Genomic DNA, 24,180 nt, shown 5'->3' with positions numbered 1-24,180 from the left:
ACTTTTTCTACAATACTTTAACGTAAACAGATCGTATCCTTCACCACAATTGATCATACAAATATCTTAGCATCACCGTTCCACGTTCGATTATAACATATTTTGAACCATATTTATAATGAATTTATGATAACTTTCATTAATTCCTCATTCACCAGCCATTATTAGTCTAATGAATGCACTTAACATCCGTGAAAATTGTCAATATTCAAACTAACATACCCAGCTTTGAATTGAAAATTGTAGAACATTAGCAGTTCATTATATTTGAAACTGAAACATTAGGGCTCTACTTATGGCTCCAAACATGAGAATAGGTACAAGATTTTTAGTAAAGGCCGCTTTACAAAAGCATGATCTCATCCGAGTCAAGATAGCATGCGGATGCAACGCTCCCCATGATGATGAATCTATCTTCATATATCAGACGTCAAATTTGTAATTCATTGGAAATATGGCACATGATATGTCATTACAGATTCGATTTTTTTGTTTGTTTTAAGCCATGGTGGTCTTACCCTATGCACCACATGATTCTGATGCGGTTGTGCTGCCCGTTGCGAGGCAGTTGCGCCGGACACCATAGTATTATAATGAGGAGTAAGATCGTTAAAATGATTCGGTGATAGTGGAATTACATTGTGGAACTGATTCTGAGAATAACTGATTTTCTCTGATATTCTAGGAAAATGTGTTTTTGAAAGATGCATATCGCTGGTGGTATAGTTATCGTGATATCGTTGGTGGTTCTCTCTTTCTTCCCTAACATTGAGCATTTCTGGATTAACGCCATAATCTTCATACATAGAACATCGTTTCGGCGTAGCTGATCTATGCTGTTGATTAAATACATCTGCGTTATTCTCGTCTTTGTCAGAATTACTTCTGTGATGTACATCTAGTGCATTAAGTTGATGCACATACTCTTTTCTGCTTCTCCTGCAGTTTTCTCGGATTTGGCGTTCGTAATCCTCCATTTTTGATAAAAATTCAAGATTCAATATACTGTTTTCTTCGTTACTAGAGTTCGTCATATCACCGTCACTCCCAGTCACATCATATTCATCCATATCATCTGAATTTATCAAAGTTCCGAAATTTTGAGGTTTCACCTCGTTCGAATGTCCTTTCTCTTCAAAACCACGCAGTGTTCGAACTGTTGGCGGACTATCAACCCTGCGATCTACAAAACCAGGACTTAAGTTCACTAAACTTTTGGCATGCTTTAATTTAGCCTTAAGTAGATTTCTAGGCTCCCGCGACAAATGTGGCAAACTACCGGTAGTTTTCCTTTCATTGGTCCAACTATTAGACCTCATAAATGAGGGTGGAATTCTGCTGCTTCTTTGAGATGAAATCTTCAGTCTGCAATTAGGACTTGAGCATAACGTTGGAAATCCCAGTTCAACCTGTAGCGTTTCACTCCAAAATGGATCATGACGTTCTTTTAACTGCTCAAGAATCGTTAGATAATGTTCATCCTCACATAATTTATAACTATGGGTACGTTTTATCGGTTTTACTCTGTGACGAACGTAGTCGGGAAGTTGGCTGTTCGAATATTTCCTACGTTTGTTCGCTCGTTCTCCACAGTCGTTGCTTTTCTCTAGTAAATCACAAGTAACAACCGATTTCCTGCCAAGTCTTATAGGACCCACAGATCTATGTTGCTCCAGTTCTGGAATCGAACACTTTGTCATTTGATTCTTAACATTCAATTGAGGTTGATCCTTTTCGCGATTGTGATTTAGTTGCTTCAAGTTTGAACGAGACTTTTCGCAGTTGCTACAGAAACATGGGTCGGTGGAATCGGATAATTTCAAATCAATCATCGACGTTGCAAGACGATTCGTGTGCAAATTTGTGGATTCATCATTTACAAATTTTTTGGAATCTAGTTTTGTAAAAAGATTCGGTGATCCCATTTTGATCGAGGGCAGATCGCTTATGGAACTAGCAAATCTGTTATCCTTTAATCTTCCAGAATTTAGTTCTGACATTTCCGAGTCATAATCCACCTTGCCAAAACATCTAAGATCGGGAATTGAGTTCGAAGCTATTCCTGAGTTATTGAAATGCCGAAGTGAAGGTCTACCAACTGAATCCAGAAGATCTCTTCTCAATGGTGATGAAAAGATTGTAGTCGTCAAATCCCATTGTGAGCTTGCTTTTTTAGGAGATTGCAATAAGAGGGTACTCTTCTCTTGCTGTTTTGATTGCTGAGACAATTTGTCATCGTACTTTTTTTCATGGGAATTAGGCGAGATCGTTCTCAGGTCGATAGATGAGCTGGCAAGCCTCCTGTTATAGGAAGGTGAATTTTTATGTTTTTCCTGTTGATTGGTAGCGTATTTTAAGCGGTATTTTTCATAAGCATGTTTTGAATTTGGTCTCAAGTAAGCTCTGAGGCTGTCTGCCTTAGTGTCAGTTTTGAAATTATTATCCTTACACTGGGGTATTGAGGCATTTTCTTTTGAATGCAATTTTACTGTTGAATGCCTCAAACTCTGCGTTGGAAACAAATTCATGTCACTTTTCGGTAAAGATGCTGATGAATTGGGCCAATTTTCCACTGTCCGAAAAGGTGATGTAGTCGGCTTAGTTTGAGCAGTAGGAACTGAAGATTTTTCCGCACCTCGCGAGTCAAGGGAAAACATATTTTGAGCAAAATTTGAAGCAAACTTATACGCTGTCGATGCATTTTGTGAGCCAGGTAATATTTTATCGGTAGCGTATGGATTTTCTGAAACCAAATTTTTTTCAATGTGTATTGGTTCGGAATATTGTTCACGTATGCCTTGACTTTTCTTGTCAATTTGTATCTCATAAGACTTGCTAACATTTGAGGGGTGAACATCGGCTTGAAGATTATCTACATTATTGTCTGTTTGATTTGAATTAGATTTCGAATGACTCTCAGTGAAATTTGAATCCTCGTGCCGTACATTTGAAGAAATGTTAGGCGATTGAATCTTTTGTGATGAGTTATGCCGAGTAAAACTATCCACCGGACTATCCGATGGATTTTGTGCATTTGTACAAGCACCGTCATAAAGATTGTGCCTACTAATTGTGTTATTTATTGGCATGTTTTTTGCGGCGAATATACTTTGTGCGTTGTATGACCCAGAAGGAGTTTGAATATTTTTATTATTAATATGATAATTTCGAAAATTTGCAGAGGAATTTAGCGGTTGATTATAATTATTGAAGTAATGTGTCGTTCCCGAATTTGTTCGTGCATTACTAACATGCTGTGATGCATTTGTTTCAGTATTTACATTTCCAATTTGTTGTTGGTGATGTTGCTCTTGCGATGACGATGGTGACTTTTTCTGTACCTGATTATGTAAAAGTTGCTGCATCGTATTATCCTGAAGTCGATTCGTGATGGGCGATAAACTTTCAGCCTGTGCTCCGAGGTTTAAAGGATCGTGCGGGATATCTCTTTGCGGTTGAATTTGAGTATGAGGTAATAAATTTTGTGTACAATACTCATGCGCGTTTTTAACAGCGATATCACGTGGTACAACATGCTGCTTCGAGCCCGGAGGGGGTTTCAATAAAAATATATTTTGTATTTGTTTGTCTAAAGATTGTGTAGAATATTGAGTGACGTGTCTTTGGCTGTTTTGTGATAACTGCACAGAGTTATGCAAGTCACGTTGTTGCTGATGTTGAAAATTAGGAATTTTCACATCTGTTTTTGGTGATGTAGGTAAGCTATATTGCTTTTTGGAAATTGGACTTTGGTTGTGACAATAGGAACTAAAATCAGAGGTAAGAGATGAAGAGTAGGAAGAAGGAAAGCTTTTGGTGCCCGGCTGCGTAGCTACCATCAAACTTTCACTGCTCACCCTCAGAGAGTCCACCAATCTGCCTGGAGACTACAGGCGCCCAAAAAAAAAATATACCGCAAAAATGTTTTAAAATAAAAAATATTCAAACGAAGAATATTTAGAGAAAAAAGAACCTATGCAAATATCAATACTACTGATAAAGGGGGACGGAAGAGAGGAGTGTCGCAGACACTTCTAATACTTTTCACAGCTGCTGCTGAGTTCAATTAGCGATTTGATTCTTACTCATAAGAATAATCAAAAATATCTACGATTCTCTAATACGCACGTTCCGTTGCTGGTGACAAAAAAAAAAAGAAAAACTCTAACCAATCACAAATCTAATATTATGAAAAAAATATATAGTTAGAAACTCATGGCACTTCGATATACACATTAGTCAATACAAAGAATTCAAAACAAATAATTAAAACTGAATATCAAAACAAATCTACCATGCCACTTCAATACCTTTCAAATTAGTAACTTACGAAACGTACAACACAACACTTTGTTAAATTACGAGAAGTATTTGTGGTCCCAGCAATGCTTTACCGTATTGAAAATTTAAAATTGTACTGAAAGTTTTCAAAAAATTTACCTCAGTTATCAATGCGCCGATCGACGTTGCCGAAGTAGCGGGCGGTAACGAACCTTCTCTGCTATGGAGCACCTGCACTTGTATACCTGCACCTGTGAAAAAAAAACCCGGAAATTATTTAGTAAATTATTCTTCTGAAAATGTTTGTGTTCAAATCTTTTTTTACTTACTATGAGCTTCATCCATTTGATGAGTGGTAACGCTAAAACGCCCAGCCCTTCTAGTCATCATATCTTCCTGTTGTTGTAATCGTTGTTGATCGGACATCGTTTGTTGCTGCGTCGTTGCAACTGCATCAGCAGGTGGTGGTCCAGAAACTTTTGAGACCATGAATCTTGATATCTTTCTTACCGGTTGATCCGACGTAATCTGCTCCAAGCAAAACCAAGCTCAAAGAACGTCAAAAAGTAATTACAGTGAATAAAATTACAAATATTCTCACCTCAGCTGCATTTTCCTGAGGCTGCTCCAGGTTCACGGGTGTATTAGTTCCGGAGTTGGGATTAATGACTGCAGGTGAAATCGTTGCAACAGGAATAGGATGAACAGTGGCAAGTGGAGTTTGTTGCTGAGGAAAAACTTGTCCTGTTGGCACCGGAGGGGTTGAAGGTTGTGAAGATGACGACGATGCAAGTGGGCCCCTGTGATGAATCTTTGCCAATTCCTGCTCTAATTCCTGCAACCGAGATCCTGGTCTTTGTGAGCGTAATTTAACGCTTTCTTTGCTTGGTGACATGACATCTACACTTCCAGGAATAGCACTGCTGTCCGTTGTACACTCAGGATTCTGTTACAATAATGTATTTTTGTGTTATAAGCTGAAAATAATCTACGACAAACTGTCTAGAAGATAATCTGAACAGCTGATCAATGAACACCTAGCGCGCATTTGTATGCCACTTTTCACAATTTTATGATATCTCAACCGCAAAGTTGAAAAGTTTCAAGCAGAGATATCCACATGATACTATTTATCTACACGTAGGGCCATTTTATCACAACAAAATTAAAAATCAAAGCTATATCATAAAATTGAATCTATATCTGATAAGCTTGATTATTTCTGAGACTCTCATGCACCCAGATTACACAAAACACTTTACACGTATACTTTTGGTATAGAGATTAGATGAGTAAGCAATAACCTATGCTGAATGTGGTATCTTTGAATTTTATGAAAATTTCCCTATTGCTCAACTGTAAGATAGCAATTGATTAGTACGACAGTTTTACTCTTCATCCAGTGAAACCTTCCCACTTTATAACTGAAGCTGACCCAACAACGCTATCGACACCTAATACCGTTGAAAACTGTATTAGCAGTTGGAACACATTTGATTAGCTACTAAATTGTAAAAAGCATAAAGTGATAATAGGTAAGCTCTTTGATGAAGAATGATAAGCTCATAATTACTCACTATTTGTGTAGCTGCAACTGTAGAGACTGATGTCTCTTGGGTATAAATGATGCCTTCGGAAGGTATAGTGATGTTAGTGAAATCGATGCATGCATTAGCAGAAGTAATTGTCGAATGTATCGTTGTTTGTGGAGACAAGGGTCCCTGAGTTCAAAAAACAGAATGTATAGCGTATGATTATTTGCAATCGTAGATCTTACTGTGTCGGACAATTTTTAATTTTCAAACTGCACTTGTTTATAGATGAAATAAAGTTGAATAAATGACTTGAAGAGAGAATATTGGAAGATTGTCTAATCTTCTCATTCATCGATACTTACTAATGACTGACTAGGTGTGACAGGCATGCCAATATTGGCGAGTTTCTGTTGCAAACTATGCATATAGGTATCATAGCATCCTGCCAATTGATGACAATGAGGCGTAGCTGGATGACTAATTGGCGGAGTTCCTATGGCCAGAGATTCGGAGGGTTGACTTGTTAGCTGTACTAGCTTCTGTTGCAGATCGGCAATCGTTTGTGGTCCACTGGCGTCAGCAATTTTATCTAAAGAATTCTGCTGGCTTAATCTGGAATGCTGTTGTTGCATCAATGAACCTGATTCGGTTAATTCAGTCAGAGTGTGTTCAGGTGTGGCTTCATGACTTGAGTTGTCACACTCTGAAGTCGGCAATTGACAGTCTGAACTAGTACGTCTAAATAACAGAAATAAAAATTATAGATGCCAAATTAGATATAAAAGTGAAAATTTTCAATCAATATTGGTCGATCAATTACCTGCTCAAAGTGCAGGTATCTAAAGTGCTGCCTTCTGCTTCTAAAGTAGCAATGATGTTGCTACCAATATTGTTGTTTTGTTGCTGATCTGAACTAATTGGATAATCTGTGTTCTGTTTTTCTTGTAAAGGTTGCTGTGGCATCGGCGGTATCTGATGAACTTGTGGTTGAGTTTGAATTGGATGAACATGCTGAATAGTTGGCACTTGTTGTTGCATACTTATTGAGTTCTGAGAAATCGAGGTTGTAGTTTGCTGTTGAATATTCCACTGCTGTACTGTTGGCGGAGTTTGTAAATTATGTTGTTGATTTTGAATACTATGAGGCATTACTGGTTGTTGTTGCTGTTGTAATGTTTCAACGTTTTGTATATTAGTTTGACTCTGCTGATGACTTTGGATAGATTGCTGTATGGTCTGTTGATTAGTTTGATACTGCGCTTGATTTTGTTGAACAATAGGTGGCAGTTGCTGTTGTGAATTTTGTTGATTATGGACACTTGGATGGATTGTTGGAACGATATTTTGAATGTTCTGTTGCATTTGTTGCTGGTTTTGAAAGCCCTGTGGAACAGTTTGTTGATTTTGAAGATTCAACGATATATTTTGAAGATTTTGAATATTTTGCTGATTCTGATGTACTTGAGATTGCAGTGATTGAGCCACCTGCTGCGTTGCTTCTGGCTGTATAGGTTGAAAATATTGTTCCGAATGCAGCGATGTCTTATGTTCTATGACAGTGGTATTTAAATTTGGCTCGTGACTAGTATTCACGTTATGTGGTGTAGTAGATTTAGACTTTGGATTAGAAAGTATATTAGCAAGATTTTGAGCCAAGTCTGGAAGTGTTGATGACACTTCTTTAGGTTTTGATGCTACTTTCGGTGGTACTTCAATGCTTGGTAATACAGGAACTTGAACTTGTCCGACGACATGATGACCCATTGGAGATTGCTGAGGAATGTCAGCTACTACTTGAGGTACAAACACATTAGTTGTATGCGCATCTTGCTGCTGTACTTGTGAAGGTTGGAGATGAATCGGTGTTGACATTCTTCTGTCTTCTGTAATTCCCGAAACATCCGACAACTGGGAGTCGGTCGAGACGTTTGATATTGTTGAAATATTTGATACTCGACGGTTTCTGTCATCCATTGTTTGTTGAATTTGTTGGACATGTGATGGCACAAGAACATATGGTTGCTGAATTTGTTGCGGTTGTTGTTGTGGAACAAACTGTTGCATAGGCGGCTGATGTTGGATTTGAGATGGTTGCTGCAAAAGTTGCGGATGCATTTGGTGTTGATTAATATTTTGCTGCATTGGAATCGGCTGAATTTGTTGCTGCTGTATTATAACGTGTTGTTGTAACAAATTCTGTTCTTGATATTGCGGTTGATGCGTTGCAATCGCACCCTGTGGAGCCTGAGAAGCAGACATTTGTTCAATACTCTGTTGAGTTTGAAGAACATTTTGCGGCATATGGGACACATTAGGTTGCATTTGAGGCAAATTTTGCTGTGCTGAAGTAGATCCCTGATGAGTTTGTTGATTCTGAGAAATTAAAGTCGTAGTCTGCTGCACTTGCATTGTACTTTGACCGATCGTTTGATGTATTTGGGCAATATTTTGCTGAATTTGGGTAATGTTATGTTGAACTTGTGATGGAACCTGTTGAGAAATGATTTGCTGTTGCTGTTGTTGGAATTGCTGTATTCCTTGTTGAACCTGCTGGTGAATTTGAGTTGTAGATTGCTGCACGTGAACTGTTTGCAAACTCTGATCCCCATTTTCTTGGATCTGTGACTGTGAATAGCTGACCGTTTCACTAAACCCAGAATTGACACTTTTCATAGATTCTGTATCAGCTATTGGTGGATGATGCACCGAAATTACAGACTCTAATTCAGTTAAATTTAAACTGCTATCAACTGGTTTAACCTGTTCACAATTTGTTTGCGTGCCCAAAGCATCAGTCTCAGTTTTCATCTTCTCTGTGCTAGAAGTACTCGAACACGAGTTAGCTTGACTGATTTGTTGAGATACAGAAATGTCATACCGTCCCAAATTCTCGGTAGAAGTAACCGTCAGAACATTTGCTGCAATATCTGATGTGGCTGATTTTTGCTCTATGACAGGGCTGACCAAAAACCGTGATATTTTACGTAAGGGTGGTGCGCCTAAAGTGTTACCATCAGCCAAAGATGCTTCCATAGACTTATTTGCTGGAATGTCATCCTCGTTTTGAGTATCTATAGAATCTTGAGTGGTGTCAGCTTCTCCAGTCGATGTACTAAGATTCTTAATTTCCAAAGAGCTGGCCGATGGTGTGACTTGATATTGTGCACTATCTGACGTATTTAATTGTAGTTCATCAGCAATGCCTTTGATTCCTTCTGGAGGTGGTTGAGTGACTTCCATAATAGTTTCAGTAGTAGCTACAGAAGTCGCATATTCATGTGTATCGGTTGAATCGCTTGGCATATTCGTTGGAGTTAGAGTGTCTGTATTTTGTGTCGATGTAGAAGATCGTCTGGATGCTTCAGATGATATGCTTTCGGGTCCCACTTGACTATCTGGTGTTTGAACACTTGGTTTCTCATTAGGAGCATTTGCGATGTGTGAGATAATTTGGTCAATAGGGAGTAATTTCGTTGGCGTTGATGTGTTGGATGTTTCATCTCTCTGAAAAAATTAGAAAACAATTGTTAGAACCAGAGCACATCGATTCTTCAGACTATTTCGCAAGGAATCTCAACATATATTTTCTAGCCAGTAATCACCATTAACGAATAATAATCTCTCGTGTTTCATTTTGAAATGAACACGCTCCATACTACTAGAAAATCATATTTTACATGGCATGCAATTGGTGATAAACCGTTTCATTAATTCTAAGTGACGAAAAATCTGGAAAACACAATATTTCATCGTCGATTAAGTCGTACGCTGATTGTATTACGCCGGTCTTTACTCCCTCCATGCACACAGATGATGGATAAGCCATCATAAAATGATCTGCACATCATGATAAAGACCTAAAAAATGTCAGTTAATAATAGTAGATACAGCACACTGGAAAACAAAAAGTATGGGAAAAGTGTGAAAGATTTTTCAACGACAGAAACAGATCAACAAGCACACCACCGCATTGTTCCCTATAAACCAAAAAACAAAGGAAAAACGGAACGAACCAAAACAGTGGAGAGAAGAGATAGAGACTCACCGAACGGTGCCTACGATGGACTTTGTACGATGATCGATGGCTGCTTTGACGGGTTAACGAGCCGTGTCTCACCTGCTGCGTCCAAAACCACACACACTAATTATGCGTCCTAATTATCTCAATCCACAGACTCAAATATAATTCTCCCTTATATTGAAACACGATTTCTTTTTTCTTAATTGTTTTGTTCTTTCTTTTCTTTCTTTTTTTATTATTTGTTTTTTTTCTGGTAGCAAGACGAGATTTTATTTTGACAGAACATGCACCGTGATCGCATCACGCAAATGAAACCAACGGTTTTATTTTTTTCCACACATGCCATCACATTCATAAATAAATTGTGTAAGATGCATTATGTATTTTAAATAATAATCCATTCATCGTTCGTCGATGGCTATTATAATGTTGGATGAACGAAACGCTTTTATTTCAACACTTTGTCTACCATTATGTAGAAATCGTTACTACCATATAAGATTAGAACAATAATTCGTGTTAGATGTAATGATTGATTATGATTATATTTCTTAAATCGATTATCTATAGTGTTCAAATTAAAATTACCTTGGATGTTTCGAGACTGTGGTCACGATCTCTAGGACGCCGACTATTCACCGGACTACCTCCTGCCGACTGATCTGGTGGTCCATGTGCGACAAGAGGCAGAGTTCTTTCAGGATCCAAACGGAGTTGCATAACTATGTCGCCAATCAAGTCCACAAACGTATCGCATTGCGACTGAGGCAACAAATTTTCCGCTATCTGAAATGTTTACGAATCATATTGAAAGAGTAAGCCAACAATATTCGAGTTGACACTCTCATGTTACTAAAACCAACAAGTTGTGAATAACATTGCTTACCAAATTGTTAGCGATGTCAACGGGAACCATGTCGTCTCTATCAAATTTAAATGTGACCGTTTTTTGTTTACTCGTATCTAATTGACACTCAACAGTCATGGCTTGATTCTCGTTACTGACGGACAAAACTGTTAACTTTATTCCAGGTTTCCGTCGCTTTGTTCCAGATCGTTTCACCCTGCTTCTTTCTGGCGCAGTAGTAGCTTCGGAATTCTCTGAAGGTATTCTGTTAAGACAATTAGTATTGATGATAACGTCAAATTTTAGAAGTTCAAGGTTCCTACATAATAAGTCACATCGATGCTTACCCTTCCATAGAACTAGCACTTTGCACAGCAAAAGTTTGATCCAGTTGAGAAGTTGTTTGAACAACGTTGATAGATTCACATGGTAAAGATTGTACAGAATCCATTGTATCCTGCTTCATAATTGTTCTATCAATGACCGTTGTACACGATTCCATATTTGTCAAGACCTGTTGTTGCTGCTGTGCCGTCATTGTATTAACCGAATTTGGTATAATTGTCATGCTTGGGGTGACAGGAACTGCAACTGGAATTGTATTGGAGTTTCCAGAATATTGTATTTGAGCAAGAAGATTCTGTTGCGAATGATGTTGCTGCATACTGCTTGAAGAAAGGAGTGCAGGTGAACTTTGTATACTAGATAATGAGGCGGGCTGACTTGCTTGGCATGAAGATTGGATACTTTGTGTATGCGTTGCGGTTGTAGAACTTTGAACATTTAATTTAGGTGATGCGACTGATTGTCCCATTGGATTTTGACCTACCACCTGAGCATAAGTTTGAGACGGTGCAACGCCAGTATTTCCTGGGAGATTAGGCTGAGAAAATACTTGCTGAGTTGTTTGACCGGATGATAAAATTTCGATATGAGCTGCTGAACCACCAGATGATGAATACGAATGATACACTTGTTGCCCGATGTTTTGCTGATAAATTGGTGTACCACTAAAGGGGACATTTGATGCTGTGCTTGGTTGGTAATATTGCTGGCTTTGAACCGGTGGAGATCCTACAGGATGTTGATGCATTTGCTGAATGTGCTGAATTTGGGACTGAGAATACTGGATTTGTTGCTGTGGTTGCTGTAGAACTTGCGGTTGAGGGATTTGTTGTGGCTGTTGTTGTGGTTGAGTAATCTGCATTTGTTGTTGCGCAATTTGCTGTTGTTGAGGAACCGTCTGTTGCGAAGCAATCTGCGGTTGCTGAGGAATTTGCTGTTGCTGAGGAATTTGTTGCTGTGGAGTAATTTGCGGTTGTTGAGGAATTTGCTGTGATTGAGGGACTTGTTGTTGAGGAGTCTGCTGTTGCTGAAGGATTTGTTGCTGTTGAGGCATCGTTTGTTGTTGAGATATTGGCTGCTGCTGTTGAACTTGCAGTTGTTGAGGCATATGCTGCTGTAGTTGTGTCTGGTGTTGTAATTGTTGCGGTACGTTCATTTGATTCAATTGAATATACTGTTGTTGGTGAATTTGTTGTTGCTGTGGGAGGTGTGGCTGCTGCTGCTGCGGCGCTTGAGGGAATTGAGGTTGCCCTTGGATACTTTGTGGAGTAGAACACTGCGAAGAATTTGCACTAAGACTTTGTCCAACATGCTGGCTGTACTGTAAAGGTTGCTGCTGTGGTTGTTGTTGTGGCTGGTATTGCTGTTGTTGGACATGTTGTTGCAGGCCCTGCTGTATTTGCTGTTGATATTGCTGCTGCGGATATTGATTTTGTTGCTGTGCCGTAATTTGCTGTGCCTGCTGTGGCTGAACAACCGCTGTTTGCTGTTGTAAAAGTGGTTGCTGCTGAACCAACTGGACTTGTTGAGGTTGTAAGTTATGCTGCTGCATATTTTGTTGCTGTTGAGTTATCTGTTGCAACTGTACTTGTTGCTGCTGTTGTTGCTGCTGCTGCTGTTGTTGTTGTTGTTGTTGTTGTTGTTGTTGTTGTTGTTGTTGTTGTTGTTGTTGCTGCTGTTGCTGTTGCTGTTGCTGTTGCTGCTGCTGTTGTAATGGAATTTGTAATGGCTGCTGAATTTGTACTTGGCTTGGAATCTGGATCGATCCTTGCATCTGCATACCTATACCAGACTGAATTTGTTGTTGCTGCAACTGAATCTGTTGAATCAACAGCTGCTGTTGCTGCATTTGTTGTTGTTGTTGTAACAAATTATCTGACACTGCATTTGATTCAGCTTCTCTGTCGAGTCGTTCTTTCTCTTCTTTGACTTTCCTTTCATCTCTTTCTCTAAGCAGAGTCGCGATTTGTGATTTTAACATCTTTGCGACAGCTTTAGCATCCTCCTCAAGAATCAGGCTCGATTTAGCCATTTCCGATGCGACTTCCTCCGCATTATCACTTAATATATCAAAGTCGAATTGAATCGCCTCATTCTCCTTGTGTTTATTACTCCGCTTTTTAGGATCAAGTACTCTGAGCCGAAACTCCACGCGTGACAGTTCCGAATCCGCAACGGCTGTCTCTCTGGATACCATCTCTAATTTAAGACCGACATCATCCGCAAAAAATTCATGATTCAGCAAATCTTTGACTAGAGGACGTTCTTCCTTTTTCAATCGAATGCACATCTCAATTATATCACGGACTTCGGGATTTTCGACTTTATCGTAGCTCTGCGGTTTTACACCCTGAAACATGCAATGCCAATACTCAAAATACTGTAAAGATCTGAGTAGAGAGGCTGGTTTATAAAAATACACGATTTAATTACCGATACAACGCGTTTGTAAATCTGCGCAGGTCCAGTACATTCCGAGTATGGATACTCGCTGGTAGCCATCTCTAGCATGCACATACCAAAGGCATAGACATCCACCGATTCGTCATAATGTTCTTCGTACATCTCAGGTGCCATAAACTCTGGAGTACCAATAACACTTTTAGCAAAGCTTCGGTTTTTGAGAGTCGCCAATCCCAAGTCACCAATTTTCACACTTCCCGTCGTCCCTGTGATAAAAATGTTGTCACACTTCAAGTCCCTATGAATGATCGGTGGCGATCTCGAATGAAGAAAACTCAATCCTTTCAAGATCTGACGACACCAAGACTTGACCACCTTTGGATTGATCTTTTTGAACCGCCGCAGATATCTGGTTTCACAAAAATTGTTAAAACTCAAATTAGTGTGAGTCATTGCAGCGAAACGTACATTAAATATTTTGAACTTACGTTTTTAAAGTTCCCGATGTCATAAGCTCGGTAACAAGTACGATGTATTTTCGACGTGTAAGCGTAACTTCCCAGTAATCGTAAAACCTTACTATATTAGGATGTTGTAATCCTTTCAGCATTTCTGCTTCCTCCCGAAATCTCAATCGTTCAGTTTTGTTTAATTTTTTCTCCTGAAATATGGCAATTGCATGATAAAAATGATATGAATTAAACAGAATGTGGTATACGAGAATCAAAAAAAATAAGAGTGTGAAGACATACACACCTGTAATTCACACCAAGCAACGGCGACACCTGTCTGAGTATCAAGACCTCTATAGACGGTTTTAAAGCTTCCACGACCAATTTCTTCTTCAAATTTCAAAAATCTTCCATCAGGTGAAATGCCGATAGCCTTTTCCTCATCCTCATCTTCTTCAACCGCCTGTACTTTGACTTTCATGAGCAGAGTTTTTATCTCGTCCATAGCCATAGTTTTCTGTGTCAACTTTTCATCAGCTTTAAAATTTTCGTCAAGTAAAGGTCCGATAAATCCTTCAACTGCTTCATCTGCTCCTGCCTCGCTATACTTGTTGTCATTTTCGCTAGTGACCTTTTCTTCTTTGTTAGGAATTTCTTCTGGCACTTCCTCAATGATGACGCTGGGAGTTTCCGTGTCCATAGGAGGAACCTTCCCTAATTTAGATAAAGATTCGTGCATGGCTTGCGCGGCAACAATGTCACTCATACTAGTCCCATTATCATCCTGATCGTAAATTGTTACTTGTTCATCTTGATGTTGTGGCTTTGTATCAAAGTCAGCATCCTCTGATACTCGAGAAGTCACAAACCTTGAGTTTCTCACTTTTTCTAGACTAGATATTTCCCCTGCATCAGTTTTCCCACTATCTACAGATTCCGTTGAGACTTTTCTTGTCATTTTTTTACTATCAGTGTTCGATGATTTAATAATTTCAACTATTTCCGTGGATGATTTTTTAACGGAAACGTTAATGTTTCTATTTTCCATTGATTCGGTCGATATTTTTCTACTTATAGACACACAACCATCCACTGTTGTCCTTTTTCCTTTAATTGTATCTGCACTATCAACCGATATTTTACGCGCGGTTAACAATGATTTTGAGCCCTCTAATATTTCTAAAGACGTTTTTCGACTCTCAACTTGACTGGTAGGAATATTTTTGGTTGTTATAGCTGTCCTGCTACTGTCGGAGCTGTTTTCACGTCTTGTTTTACTTTTTTTATCACAATTTTCACCAGTTTCCAAGATCTTGGCACTTTCAGTTAAACTAGTCAATGATTTTTGCACAGTTGAAACATTTGAAACACTTCTATCATCGTCTGTATTATCCATCGATGGTTTTCTCGGAGTTGAAGATGTTTTTGCCACTTCACCAGAATCCACAGATGATTTTCTTGGACTTTGCAAGCTATCCACACTTTCTGAAGTCATCTTACGAATATTGTCAGTACTTTTGGTCCCTTCACTACTACTTTGGCAGGACATTTTCTTTTCGACCTTCTCGTCTTTACTTGTTTTTCTAGGTTTCACTTTACCAACAGGGGTGGAAGGAGTAGAAGAACTAGCACCTGGAATTAAAAAATGAAAATAATAAATTCACTGCCATGTTTTCCAAAAATAATATTATCGATCGGTTACAAAACATAATGTTAGCTATCGAATATAGAAATAACACAAGGTTTCAACAGTTGTAACAACATGACGGTATACGGAAACAGACAAATATTTCACATTATAGTTCAATATCATACAATAAAAAATTATAACAGTTGAATGACATAAAAGTCACCTGGTATACTAGAGAAATTTTCCGTAGCAGTAATTGCTTCTTCTGCATCGCTAAAGCTGCGATCATTCTCTTGTTCAAGAGGATTCAAAGATAGATTCTGTGCCACAGATTTATCAAGGATATGAAGTCCAGACGGAGCCTTTTTTTTTGGCGATGGCGAGCTTCCTATAGATATCGAATCTCCACTGTGTTCTACACGACTCGTCCTTGTCTGTCTTTTACAAACTGCAACCGATGAACGATTCACACCTGGTGATATCTGATTGAAAAGAGAGAAAAAAGAGCGTCAATACTATGGAATTTGAAAATATTTAAACAATATTTCAAATTGACACAGCTACAAATTCATATGTTTTGTCTTTGGCTATCACTTACACCATACATTTAATGTACGTGGTCGGATATGAACTAAACCTCATGTGGTAATTTCACCGCTCAACATGATAATACAACTTGGACAACCCACAAACACTAGTATATATTAAAACTGGTGTAGGTGTCGGCCTTATCAGAATTGATACAGGATACACCTCATTGATTCGTAAACCGAGTAACTTGTGAGACGGCGTAGTTATACGGCATCAAAGAAAGACCAAAGCTGTTTTCGAATAATTTGGTATTTGCCTGCAGGAAAAACAAGGAAAAGTGCTTACCTTTTTAAATCTCAAAAACAAAGTGCGTAGTTTGCTAAGGGTGGAAGGCGGTTTTATTTTCTTCATATCAGACATATTAAACTTTAGAATGATCAGTCAAAATGCTTGTTGATATAAAATTCGTTTGTGGTCTGATCTTGACTCTATGATTTTCAGGCTTAAATATGAACTACAAGCTATTGTTCGATCATTCAATCTTTGATCAGCGATTGTGTGATTAATTTGTCATTCTGAAAACTGATTAGATTGATTGTGAAACAGCTTCTTGAAATATATGAAAAGATAAAGAGTCACAATCAGATCGCGAGTAACTACTGATTATTTAATTCATTGTGCCATACATCCTATAGGTATATACAATAAACACAAACCTTACGATCGGCAGCAGTATTTGTACTGGACCCAGCTTGAGAAATGACGGAGACTTTTCGTTGACGCCTATGTCCGTGGTTGCTGTTGTGATTGTGGTTGTGGTGTCGTTGCGTGGTCACGACGCTACATGTGCCTCCCGCCTCCTGGGGGGCTAGGTGGCCCACCCCCACCCCCACACCACCCTGGCTACCAGTACCACCGCCACCCGCCACCAGCCTTGGACACAAGCCGGACAAGCCAATGCCACCACCGGTCCCTCCTGGGGAGCGCTGCCTGCTTGTCTCATACCTGCAAAATTAATTATTTCTTATAGAAGGTGAATAGGTCCCAAATTGATCTCTAATTTTTCAGTTACAAGAAACAACGTCTAAACATGCATACGCAGAGTTTAATATTTATATGAAAATTTCTAATAGACGTGCAGTCACTTTTTAGTAACTAAAAGCAAAGCAAATGAATTCTTTGTTAGGCAGATGAATAAAAAGGCAGTCAACGAAAAGATGTGTGTGGGGTTTGTTTTGAAATAATAAGTTCTGATGCATTTTGTTTCTATCGATATTACTGTTATTACGAAGCAACAAGATATTAGCTATTGATTTTTTATTCCGTCGCTACTTGTGGTCAAATTGTCGTCTTGTCTAGCCAGCTCGATATGATGTAACATAAGAACAGCTAACTTGTTCCAAGGACACTACATGGCCATAGAATCTAATTAATTAATTCTTGATGAAAACGAAGTTAGTGATTCGATTGACAGCAAAAAAATCAGAGAAGATGAACAATGAAATGATGAAAAAAAAATGTGAATATGGTGGTGCATAAAAGCATGGTTGTTGATACAGACATGATTGTACCTGTCCTGCCTGCTATGGCCAGATGGAAACAGTCCACGCACCGCGTTGCCTATAGCTGCTTTCTTTTTGCTTTCTTTATGCCAACCACCACCAACTCCACCACTACCACCTCCACCACCAACACCAACGGTTCCGCTTATCACCTGTTGTTGCAACTGTCTTGATTGATTTCCTTTTTCACCCTGTAATTGAAATACCAAAATTAATTTTTCAGATTCATAATGATTTAATGTTGAATACTTTATTCATGTAACTTTTCACATGCTGAATAATAAATGATAAGGAACATGTCGAATTGGGAAGATTACTTAGTTACAGTGCAAAGCTACTGAAGGATGTTTTCTATATTCATGTACCTAGTTCATATTACAAGCGATGATAACAACTACTATTAATAACGTCACGTCCAATTTGTGTATGCACTAAGCTTTACATGATTTGTAAAGAGGATAGCAGAAAAATTAAGACCACTTGTTCTTATTCTGATAGAACAGCATCCCATATTTCAGGAACTATGAAATAAAAAAAAAAAAGTAAAAGCAAATTCAGTGAAATCAGATGACACATAACTTTGAATGAATTTAGTAGAAGCTATTTTGGAAATTTATTATGAATCATACCAAGTTGTGGAGGGGAATACTTTTCTTTCCTAATTCGTCATAGGATGAGGAGTAATAAAAGAGAATAATATGGAAAATTTAAAAACTTCCGTTACGAAATAAACAGTGCTAAAAATTATCAAAACTTTTTTCTGAGGTGTTCATAACATAATAGGGAAAGAGAAAAGAAAATGAGCAAACTATAATATTATGAAATCTGTATGCCTAGCAAAAAAGAATGTAATGCTACTGTGAAAATAATATCAAGATTGATATGTTCAAATCTCATTGAGACGATTCAATATTTGTTGATTGCATACCTTAATGCTGAAAAGTTTAGAACTAACGGTGGTGCTAGTGGGTACTGGACTCAAGTCACACCGTAGTCTTCTATGAGACCTTTCTACGATTGGTAGGTCGTCGTCCAGCTCCGATTGGCACGGAATCGAAAAGCTATTACGTTCCAAAGTATTTGTACGTAACAGTGATATATCCTCACTGTTGTTGCGGTTATTGTTGGTCACCGGACTCGACGTTTTTCTCTCATTACAGCATCTCGGCATTGCACGTACACAACCAACTCAAAAGTGAATATAAGAAAACTTTTGTATATCTTTTTTCTCTACGCTATTTTCTTCTTTCCTTTCAATTTTACGTTCTGAAAATTCACCACAAACATTTGCACACGTTTTTGAGATACTATTTTTTGTTTTGGCGTTGAAAGTAAAAACAATTAAATAAAATCTATATTAGATATATATATATATATGAACTTTGAAATTTAGCAATCAGATCAATGTTGGTAATCTCTTTTCTTTTCTCTTTTCAATTTCCTTTCTATTCAACTTCTCATTACTTTAGATGTAATCCCTGTTTACGTTTGTACACTAAAAATAAATGTCTTCTGATCATTCTTGTGGTTTAGTAATTGCTTGTTTGCTTGTCCTTAATGAATATGTAGATATTCAAACGCGTTGTTTTTTTTAAAGTCTTCCCAATTTAACGAGAATTCATTTAGTCAATCAATTTCAAATTAGATATTTACACTCGTTTTTATCCTAAGATTTAATCCAAGTCCGTACCAAGTGCTCCAGAAAATTTTCTCGAATGACAGTCAGGCGGTGTACAAAACATTGTAGTGTTAAACACACTACATCGATTCGGTACTGTTGGGATGTGATTAGTACGGATTTGAGTTTTTTTTTAAAACCATTAATAATATTATTATTGTTATATTAAGTTGATGGATTACTGTAACAATGTTGTGAAGATTTGAAATTTGGAAAAACTCAGGTTTATTTATTATTGAATCAGCTAAAAATCATACTGGAATTGTTTTGTCTGTATTGCTTGAATGATTTTTTTATTAAAACGAAAAAAAGTTACGGTGAAAAGATTATGTTTGTAATAAAGAAATTTAGAGGTTCTCGTCAATAGTGATGCATTTTTCTGTGATGACGTTGTGGTATTCAAGACTGAGTGATTCAAAATTGACTGTCAAAATATCTGGTGATATTATGGACCACGTGTTTCTCAACGACTGATGGTCACTTGATGGTCCGTTGAAGCTGTCGTCGCATCGGTTGTTGTAGATGTAGGTACAGACGGTACACCGTGCTTGGTAAATTTCTGCGTTTGATTCAGTCCTGCCTCTGCAGCAGCTTCTCGTCATATTTATTTTGCTAACATTCTGTGCAAACAAATCAAACACAATAAACCATTTAATAAGTTCATATTCCCATTCATTTGTATAATCTCTGCAATAATGAGTATGGAATAAAATTCTGCTTCTAAAAGGATTACAGTACGAATTTGAGAACGGTATAACTATAATAAATAGATTAACGAATGTGGAGGTTGAAGTAATAATAAAGCAAAACCTGGCATGCCAAATTAACAACGCATTAATAGGAAATTGCATAAATGCTCTGTTTAGAAGAGGTCCAAAGACGTAAATAGAAGTACAAGACGACAAGCGCTGTATGGTCTTTCTTTTGCATGATTGTACCACTTAATTAAATGGCTCGGGTCATACGCCTATATAGATGGATGGTGCGTCTTATATATTTCAATAAATATATGATACAATACTGTCTGTCAACCGTGATATAGGTATACACTTTGTAGAAGCCAGTAATTCTTATTAGGTAATGTATTATACCTATAGTCCTATGCTACTGCATAATACGGTACTTTTAATATTGAATTATGAATGTCATCTATATAGAGAATATAACGTTGTAACAAATACGCCTTCCGCCTTATAATTTCAAGGTATTAATTTGCATATTTATTTTTATCAAAGAAGAGGCCTGACTATTAAGTTCTTTGAAAGCTATTAAAAATCTATCACTAATGTTATTCGTTCACATCAATTTTTTTTTAATAAACCATCATTGTGTAATTTCTACATTGACCTTCTACTTTCATAACACATCCAATCATACCTTTTCACATTCTTTCACTAACTTAAATTCGGTAAAATATTTTACACATTTACCTATATCCACACTAATGAATAATATCCTGCATTTTTAAAGAAAATTGTATCGACGCATCAGGTGTGATCAAAGTAACGATTACTAAGTCTAACGACTTATCAAGGATTAAACAAGTGATAGAAATTAGAAAAAAAAAAAAAAATTTGACAGATGTACCAAGTGTCAAGGCTTTCGCATTCTCATGCGTACTTGTGATGGTGTGTAAAGCAGTGTCGTATATGTGAACATTCTAGGTTTACTAACACTTCCAAGAGTTAAAATCAACCACCCACCAACACCTTTATACCGCAATGTGACATCTATCCCAAAAATATCGCATTCAGGGCATATTTTACGGGTTGTCTGAACCCAAGTATTATAAAAAACAGTGATAATATTAAATTTCATTAAACTTGCGGCTCGTATACCGATATTATCAAAAATTTTTACTAATAAAACCGTCTAAAGGCCATCGGTACTTGTCATGCGGAGATGCACGAGCGACAGGACCACACGACTGGGTTAATATTAGAAAAGATAAACCGCCTTACACCGTTCTCATAAAAATATTTGACCTTAATAATTATCCTCATTGATTAAGCTAATTATTTAGACAATTAATAACACAAATCCATTATTTATTCACTCTTTACTCACATTTATTTTGCAGAATATCACCCTGACTACACCCAAATCATCACCATTTTTTTTCTTTCACTGAAAACTCAACTGAAGTCTTGAGAGGTCTGAATATTGCTGCGCACCCTTGTGGTACTATGCAATACTATCACTGGCGCCATTCAATTTTTCTTTTCTTATTTTTCTTTCTCACTTATGTATACATGTATGTAAGCATATACTAGGTATACACATTTAGCGCACACATTTACACGCGTTATGTATACATGCATCTATAAACCTATAAACTACAGGAGAGCGTTTAATTTTAATTCAACCCAGTCATCAGTTTTTCTCTCTTCTCGGTTACGTGTAAAAGGAACTACGTTTCTTCGAAGTTCTTCGCAGATCAACCGCATAACGATCATTGTTAAAATTTTATAAATATCAGCCGGAATTCACGTCATCTCGTTCAGTCAACAATAATAATACTCAAATTTTTCATTCTACGCCATTGAAGATTGAAGAGAGTTGCGAACGGGGTTCAGAGTTGGAACATCTGGTTTTTTTTAATTACTTCTTTTTTTAGGGAACAAACGTCGGTAATCGAACCGAGTTGAACCACTAAGCCACAACAAAAACAAAAACAAACGGAACAAATAAAATAAATCAGAAATACGTGCTCTACACCTATAATCATACAACTTATACAACCACACCGTTTGAGAGTAGACGTTGATGCGTACTTGATGCATACTTGCTTTCTGCTTTGCCAATTTATCGTAATCAACTGAAACGTTAAAGAAATATCATAACACGCGTGTGACCCGTATTTTATCACTACACAGCATAAAACCTGCCTTTTACCATCGTAAATGATAGTATTTATAAATTTTTGGATATTATAATGGACATTCAAGTGTGTATTCGTTCTTAAGTGATACTAACCTCAAACGATATACGTCCCTTTTTCACACAACCGAGGTAGGAAGTACCACTCTACCGCCTAATTTCTTAGAATTGAAGAAGAACATTAAGTGGCAATGGTTGAATTCTTCTAATTAATCATATCCTGCAGAAAGTGCAGTGTTGACACTGATCATATGAGCAACCTCCTGTGCCACGACTTCTACTTCTTATTTTATCCCATAGTTTTTCTATCAATCATTTTATGCCTCAGATAAAACAATGGCAGACCTGGATGCAATGTATTCGAACAACTCGTTGTTTTCTACCAACGTGACATTCTCATCGACACTTCTGAACGATCTCACTAATATATCATCAGAATTCACAAGCGCGTTGTACGATGTCACGACTGAAAATTCATCAACAGAATACACAGAATCTAGTCAAACTTCAATGCCAACCAGCACGGAAAGTATCAACAGAATTACAGACAATATCCAGAATTTGACCAAAGTTGTCGACACCACCGTCAATTCCACTCAATCTTCTCTCATCAATTTAACAACACAAGCAATAATCTGTTCCACAACGGAAGAGCCATTTGATGAATTTGGTCCACCTGAAGGAGTACAATATATTTTTGTCCCATTGGGAGTAATGGTTTTTGTTATAATATTATCTGCCATGGTAAGAATATCACAGAAAATTAAGTCATTAGTGGTTTTTGGCAATTAATTTTTGTTTCCAATAATTGTAACATTCATATTTTCAAAGGTGTTAATCATATCCCGAAAACGTAAATTGGAACGACTAAGACATAGGTTAATGCCATTGTATAATTTTGATCCTGGAGAGGAGGGAGAAGATGATTGGGAAACGGAGTTACTCGATGAGACTGTTGATAGTCGTCAGAAAAGAGTAAGTAGTACAGAGAAAGAATTTTTTTTCAAATATTGATGTGTAATATCGTTTATAGCAAGGCTATCAATCCATGGATACAGAGGAAAATGCTGAATTGTTCAGTGGCCGCTGAACGGATAGTTTTATGAAACCAAAGAGTTAAAATCTTTTGATCAAATAATAAAAATAATAATAGTCTAATAAGAATAATTAATTACACTATAGTATTCACTCCATTTTCAACATTTAACAAGAGAATCCAAGCTAGTGGAAAAAAGGAAAAAATGATTTTTATTCATATAAATAGATAGAAAAGTACAGTTCAAAGGTAAAGGGGCTCAAGTAAGTTTTTCGTAACTGAATATGACCTACGTTGTACGGTATGTAGAAATCTGACATAAAAATAAATATAGAAATCTTTTTCAATTAATCACAACATTCAGATATTGTGCACCACACGTTATAGGTTGTGTATCTACATATACTTTTAGTTCTTACCACAATGTGATATAGATCATTAATGGTATTCTCTCTCACGCTCGTCCACGGCATCTGATATTCAATTTTGAATTATTGTAAATTTGAAAAAATAGGTATTATTCTTTGTTTAAACTATAGAATTTCTAGAATTATTTTGCTTTTGCTTAGTATGAATTTATAGTATGAAGAATTTAGTATTTAGATGTATAGTAGCATTAATTAATTATTGCTACGTACAATCAGCCAAAGATAATCTAACTTTTATATCGTTCGTACATGTGATTTTCAGTATACAGTATATTATAATAAATTATATCTATGCTTATGTATACTTACACTGACAATGAGATGCACACTCGTATCATGTGTACCAAGATTCAGAGATGTATAATTCATTGACGTGTAAAATTGTCTAGTCCATAGTGTGTAATGAAGATGAACCAGATCCAGTCGAAAATTGTTTCGAGTAATATAGATTCAGTATTAATTATTATATTAGTTCAATAGACTACACTGGTGTCATTATTATGTATCGTATTATGCCTATTTTTGCATAATAAATGCACAAATTAATTTTA

At 37.1% G+C, this 24,180-nt stretch overlaps 2 protein-coding genes and 1 long non-coding RNA gene across 13 annotated transcripts in view; 2 read left to right on the top strand and 1 right to left on the bottom strand.

The window, feature by feature from the left end:
* LOC105692508 overlaps nucleotides 1–21,508 on the bottom strand; it is a 26,662-nt gene extending 5,154 nt beyond the window's left edge. The window contains exons 1-20 of one of the 10 annotated variants that reach the window (XM_048649475.1): nucleotides 21,353–21,507; nucleotides 19,261–19,905; nucleotides 18,536–18,873; nucleotides 17,617–17,798; nucleotides 16,762–17,050; nucleotides 15,738–15,996; nucleotides 14,189–15,516; nucleotides 13,921–14,093; nucleotides 13,463–13,841; nucleotides 11,032–13,379; nucleotides 10,724–10,949; nucleotides 10,426–10,623; nucleotides 9,862–9,936; nucleotides 6,637–9,320; nucleotides 6,179–6,554; nucleotides 5,859–6,002; nucleotides 4,883–5,227; nucleotides 4,611–4,809; nucleotides 4,441–4,532; nucleotides 3,282–3,887 (exon numbers count right to left, since the gene is read on the bottom strand). In XM_048649475.1, coding sequence (XP_048505432.1) covers nucleotides 3,282–3,887; nucleotides 4,441–4,532; nucleotides 4,611–4,809; nucleotides 4,883–5,227; nucleotides 5,859–6,002; nucleotides 6,179–6,554; nucleotides 6,637–9,320; nucleotides 9,862–9,936; nucleotides 10,426–10,623; nucleotides 10,724–10,949; nucleotides 11,032–13,379; nucleotides 13,463–13,841; nucleotides 13,921–14,093; nucleotides 14,189–15,516; nucleotides 15,738–15,996; nucleotides 16,762–17,050; nucleotides 17,617–17,798; nucleotides 18,536–18,778 — 10,146 coding nt within the window. In that variant the 5' untranslated portion in view covers nucleotides 18,779–18,873; nucleotides 19,261–19,905; nucleotides 21,353–21,507. Of the gene's footprint in view, nucleotides 1–3,281; nucleotides 3,888–4,440; nucleotides 4,533–4,610; nucleotides 4,810–4,882; nucleotides 5,228–5,858; nucleotides 6,003–6,178; nucleotides 6,555–6,636; nucleotides 9,321–9,861; nucleotides 9,937–10,425; nucleotides 10,624–10,723; nucleotides 10,950–11,031; nucleotides 13,380–13,462; nucleotides 13,842–13,920; nucleotides 14,094–14,184; nucleotides 15,517–15,737; nucleotides 15,997–16,761; nucleotides 17,051–17,606; nucleotides 17,799–18,535; nucleotides 19,906–20,715; nucleotides 20,879–20,988; nucleotides 21,143–21,352 lie in introns of those variants that run through there. The other 9 variants (XM_048649479.1, XM_048649478.1, XM_048649483.1 and 6 more) reach the window with 9 other exon arrangements.
* On the top strand, nucleotides 16,271–16,954 carry LOC125499816. The gene is made up of 2 exons (XR_007276805.1): nucleotides 16,271–16,412; nucleotides 16,741–16,954. It is a non-coding gene; the product is annotated as an uncharacterized LOC125499816 (long non-coding RNA).
* LOC105692509 lies at nucleotides 21,165–24,180 on the top strand. 2 transcript variants are annotated; one of them, XM_048649499.1, is made up of 4 exons: nucleotides 21,165–21,216; nucleotides 22,494–22,909; nucleotides 22,997–23,140; nucleotides 23,199–24,180. In XM_048649499.1, the coding sequence occupies exons 1-4, from the start codon at nucleotides 21,180–21,182 to the stop codon at nucleotides 23,253–23,255; spliced, it is 654 nt and encodes a 217-aa protein (XP_048505456.1). In that variant the 5' UTR covers nucleotides 21,165–21,179; the 3' UTR covers nucleotides 23,256–24,180. The 2 variants fall into 2 exon arrangements, with proteins under 2 accessions (XP_048505456.1, XP_012267170.2); XM_012411747.3 differs by lacking the exon at nucleotides 21,165–21,216 and adding an exon at nucleotides 21,662–22,297.

This window comes from Athalia rosae, chromosome 2, assembly GCF_917208135.1.
Source record: "Athalia rosae chromosome 2, iyAthRosa1.1, whole genome shotgun sequence".
NCBI classification, from domain to species: Eukaryota; Metazoa; Arthropoda; class Insecta; order Hymenoptera; family Athaliidae; genus Athalia; species Athalia rosae.
The sequence above is the reverse complement of the archived record's forward strand: the minus strand, read 5'-3'. Positions and strand labels throughout refer to the sequence as shown.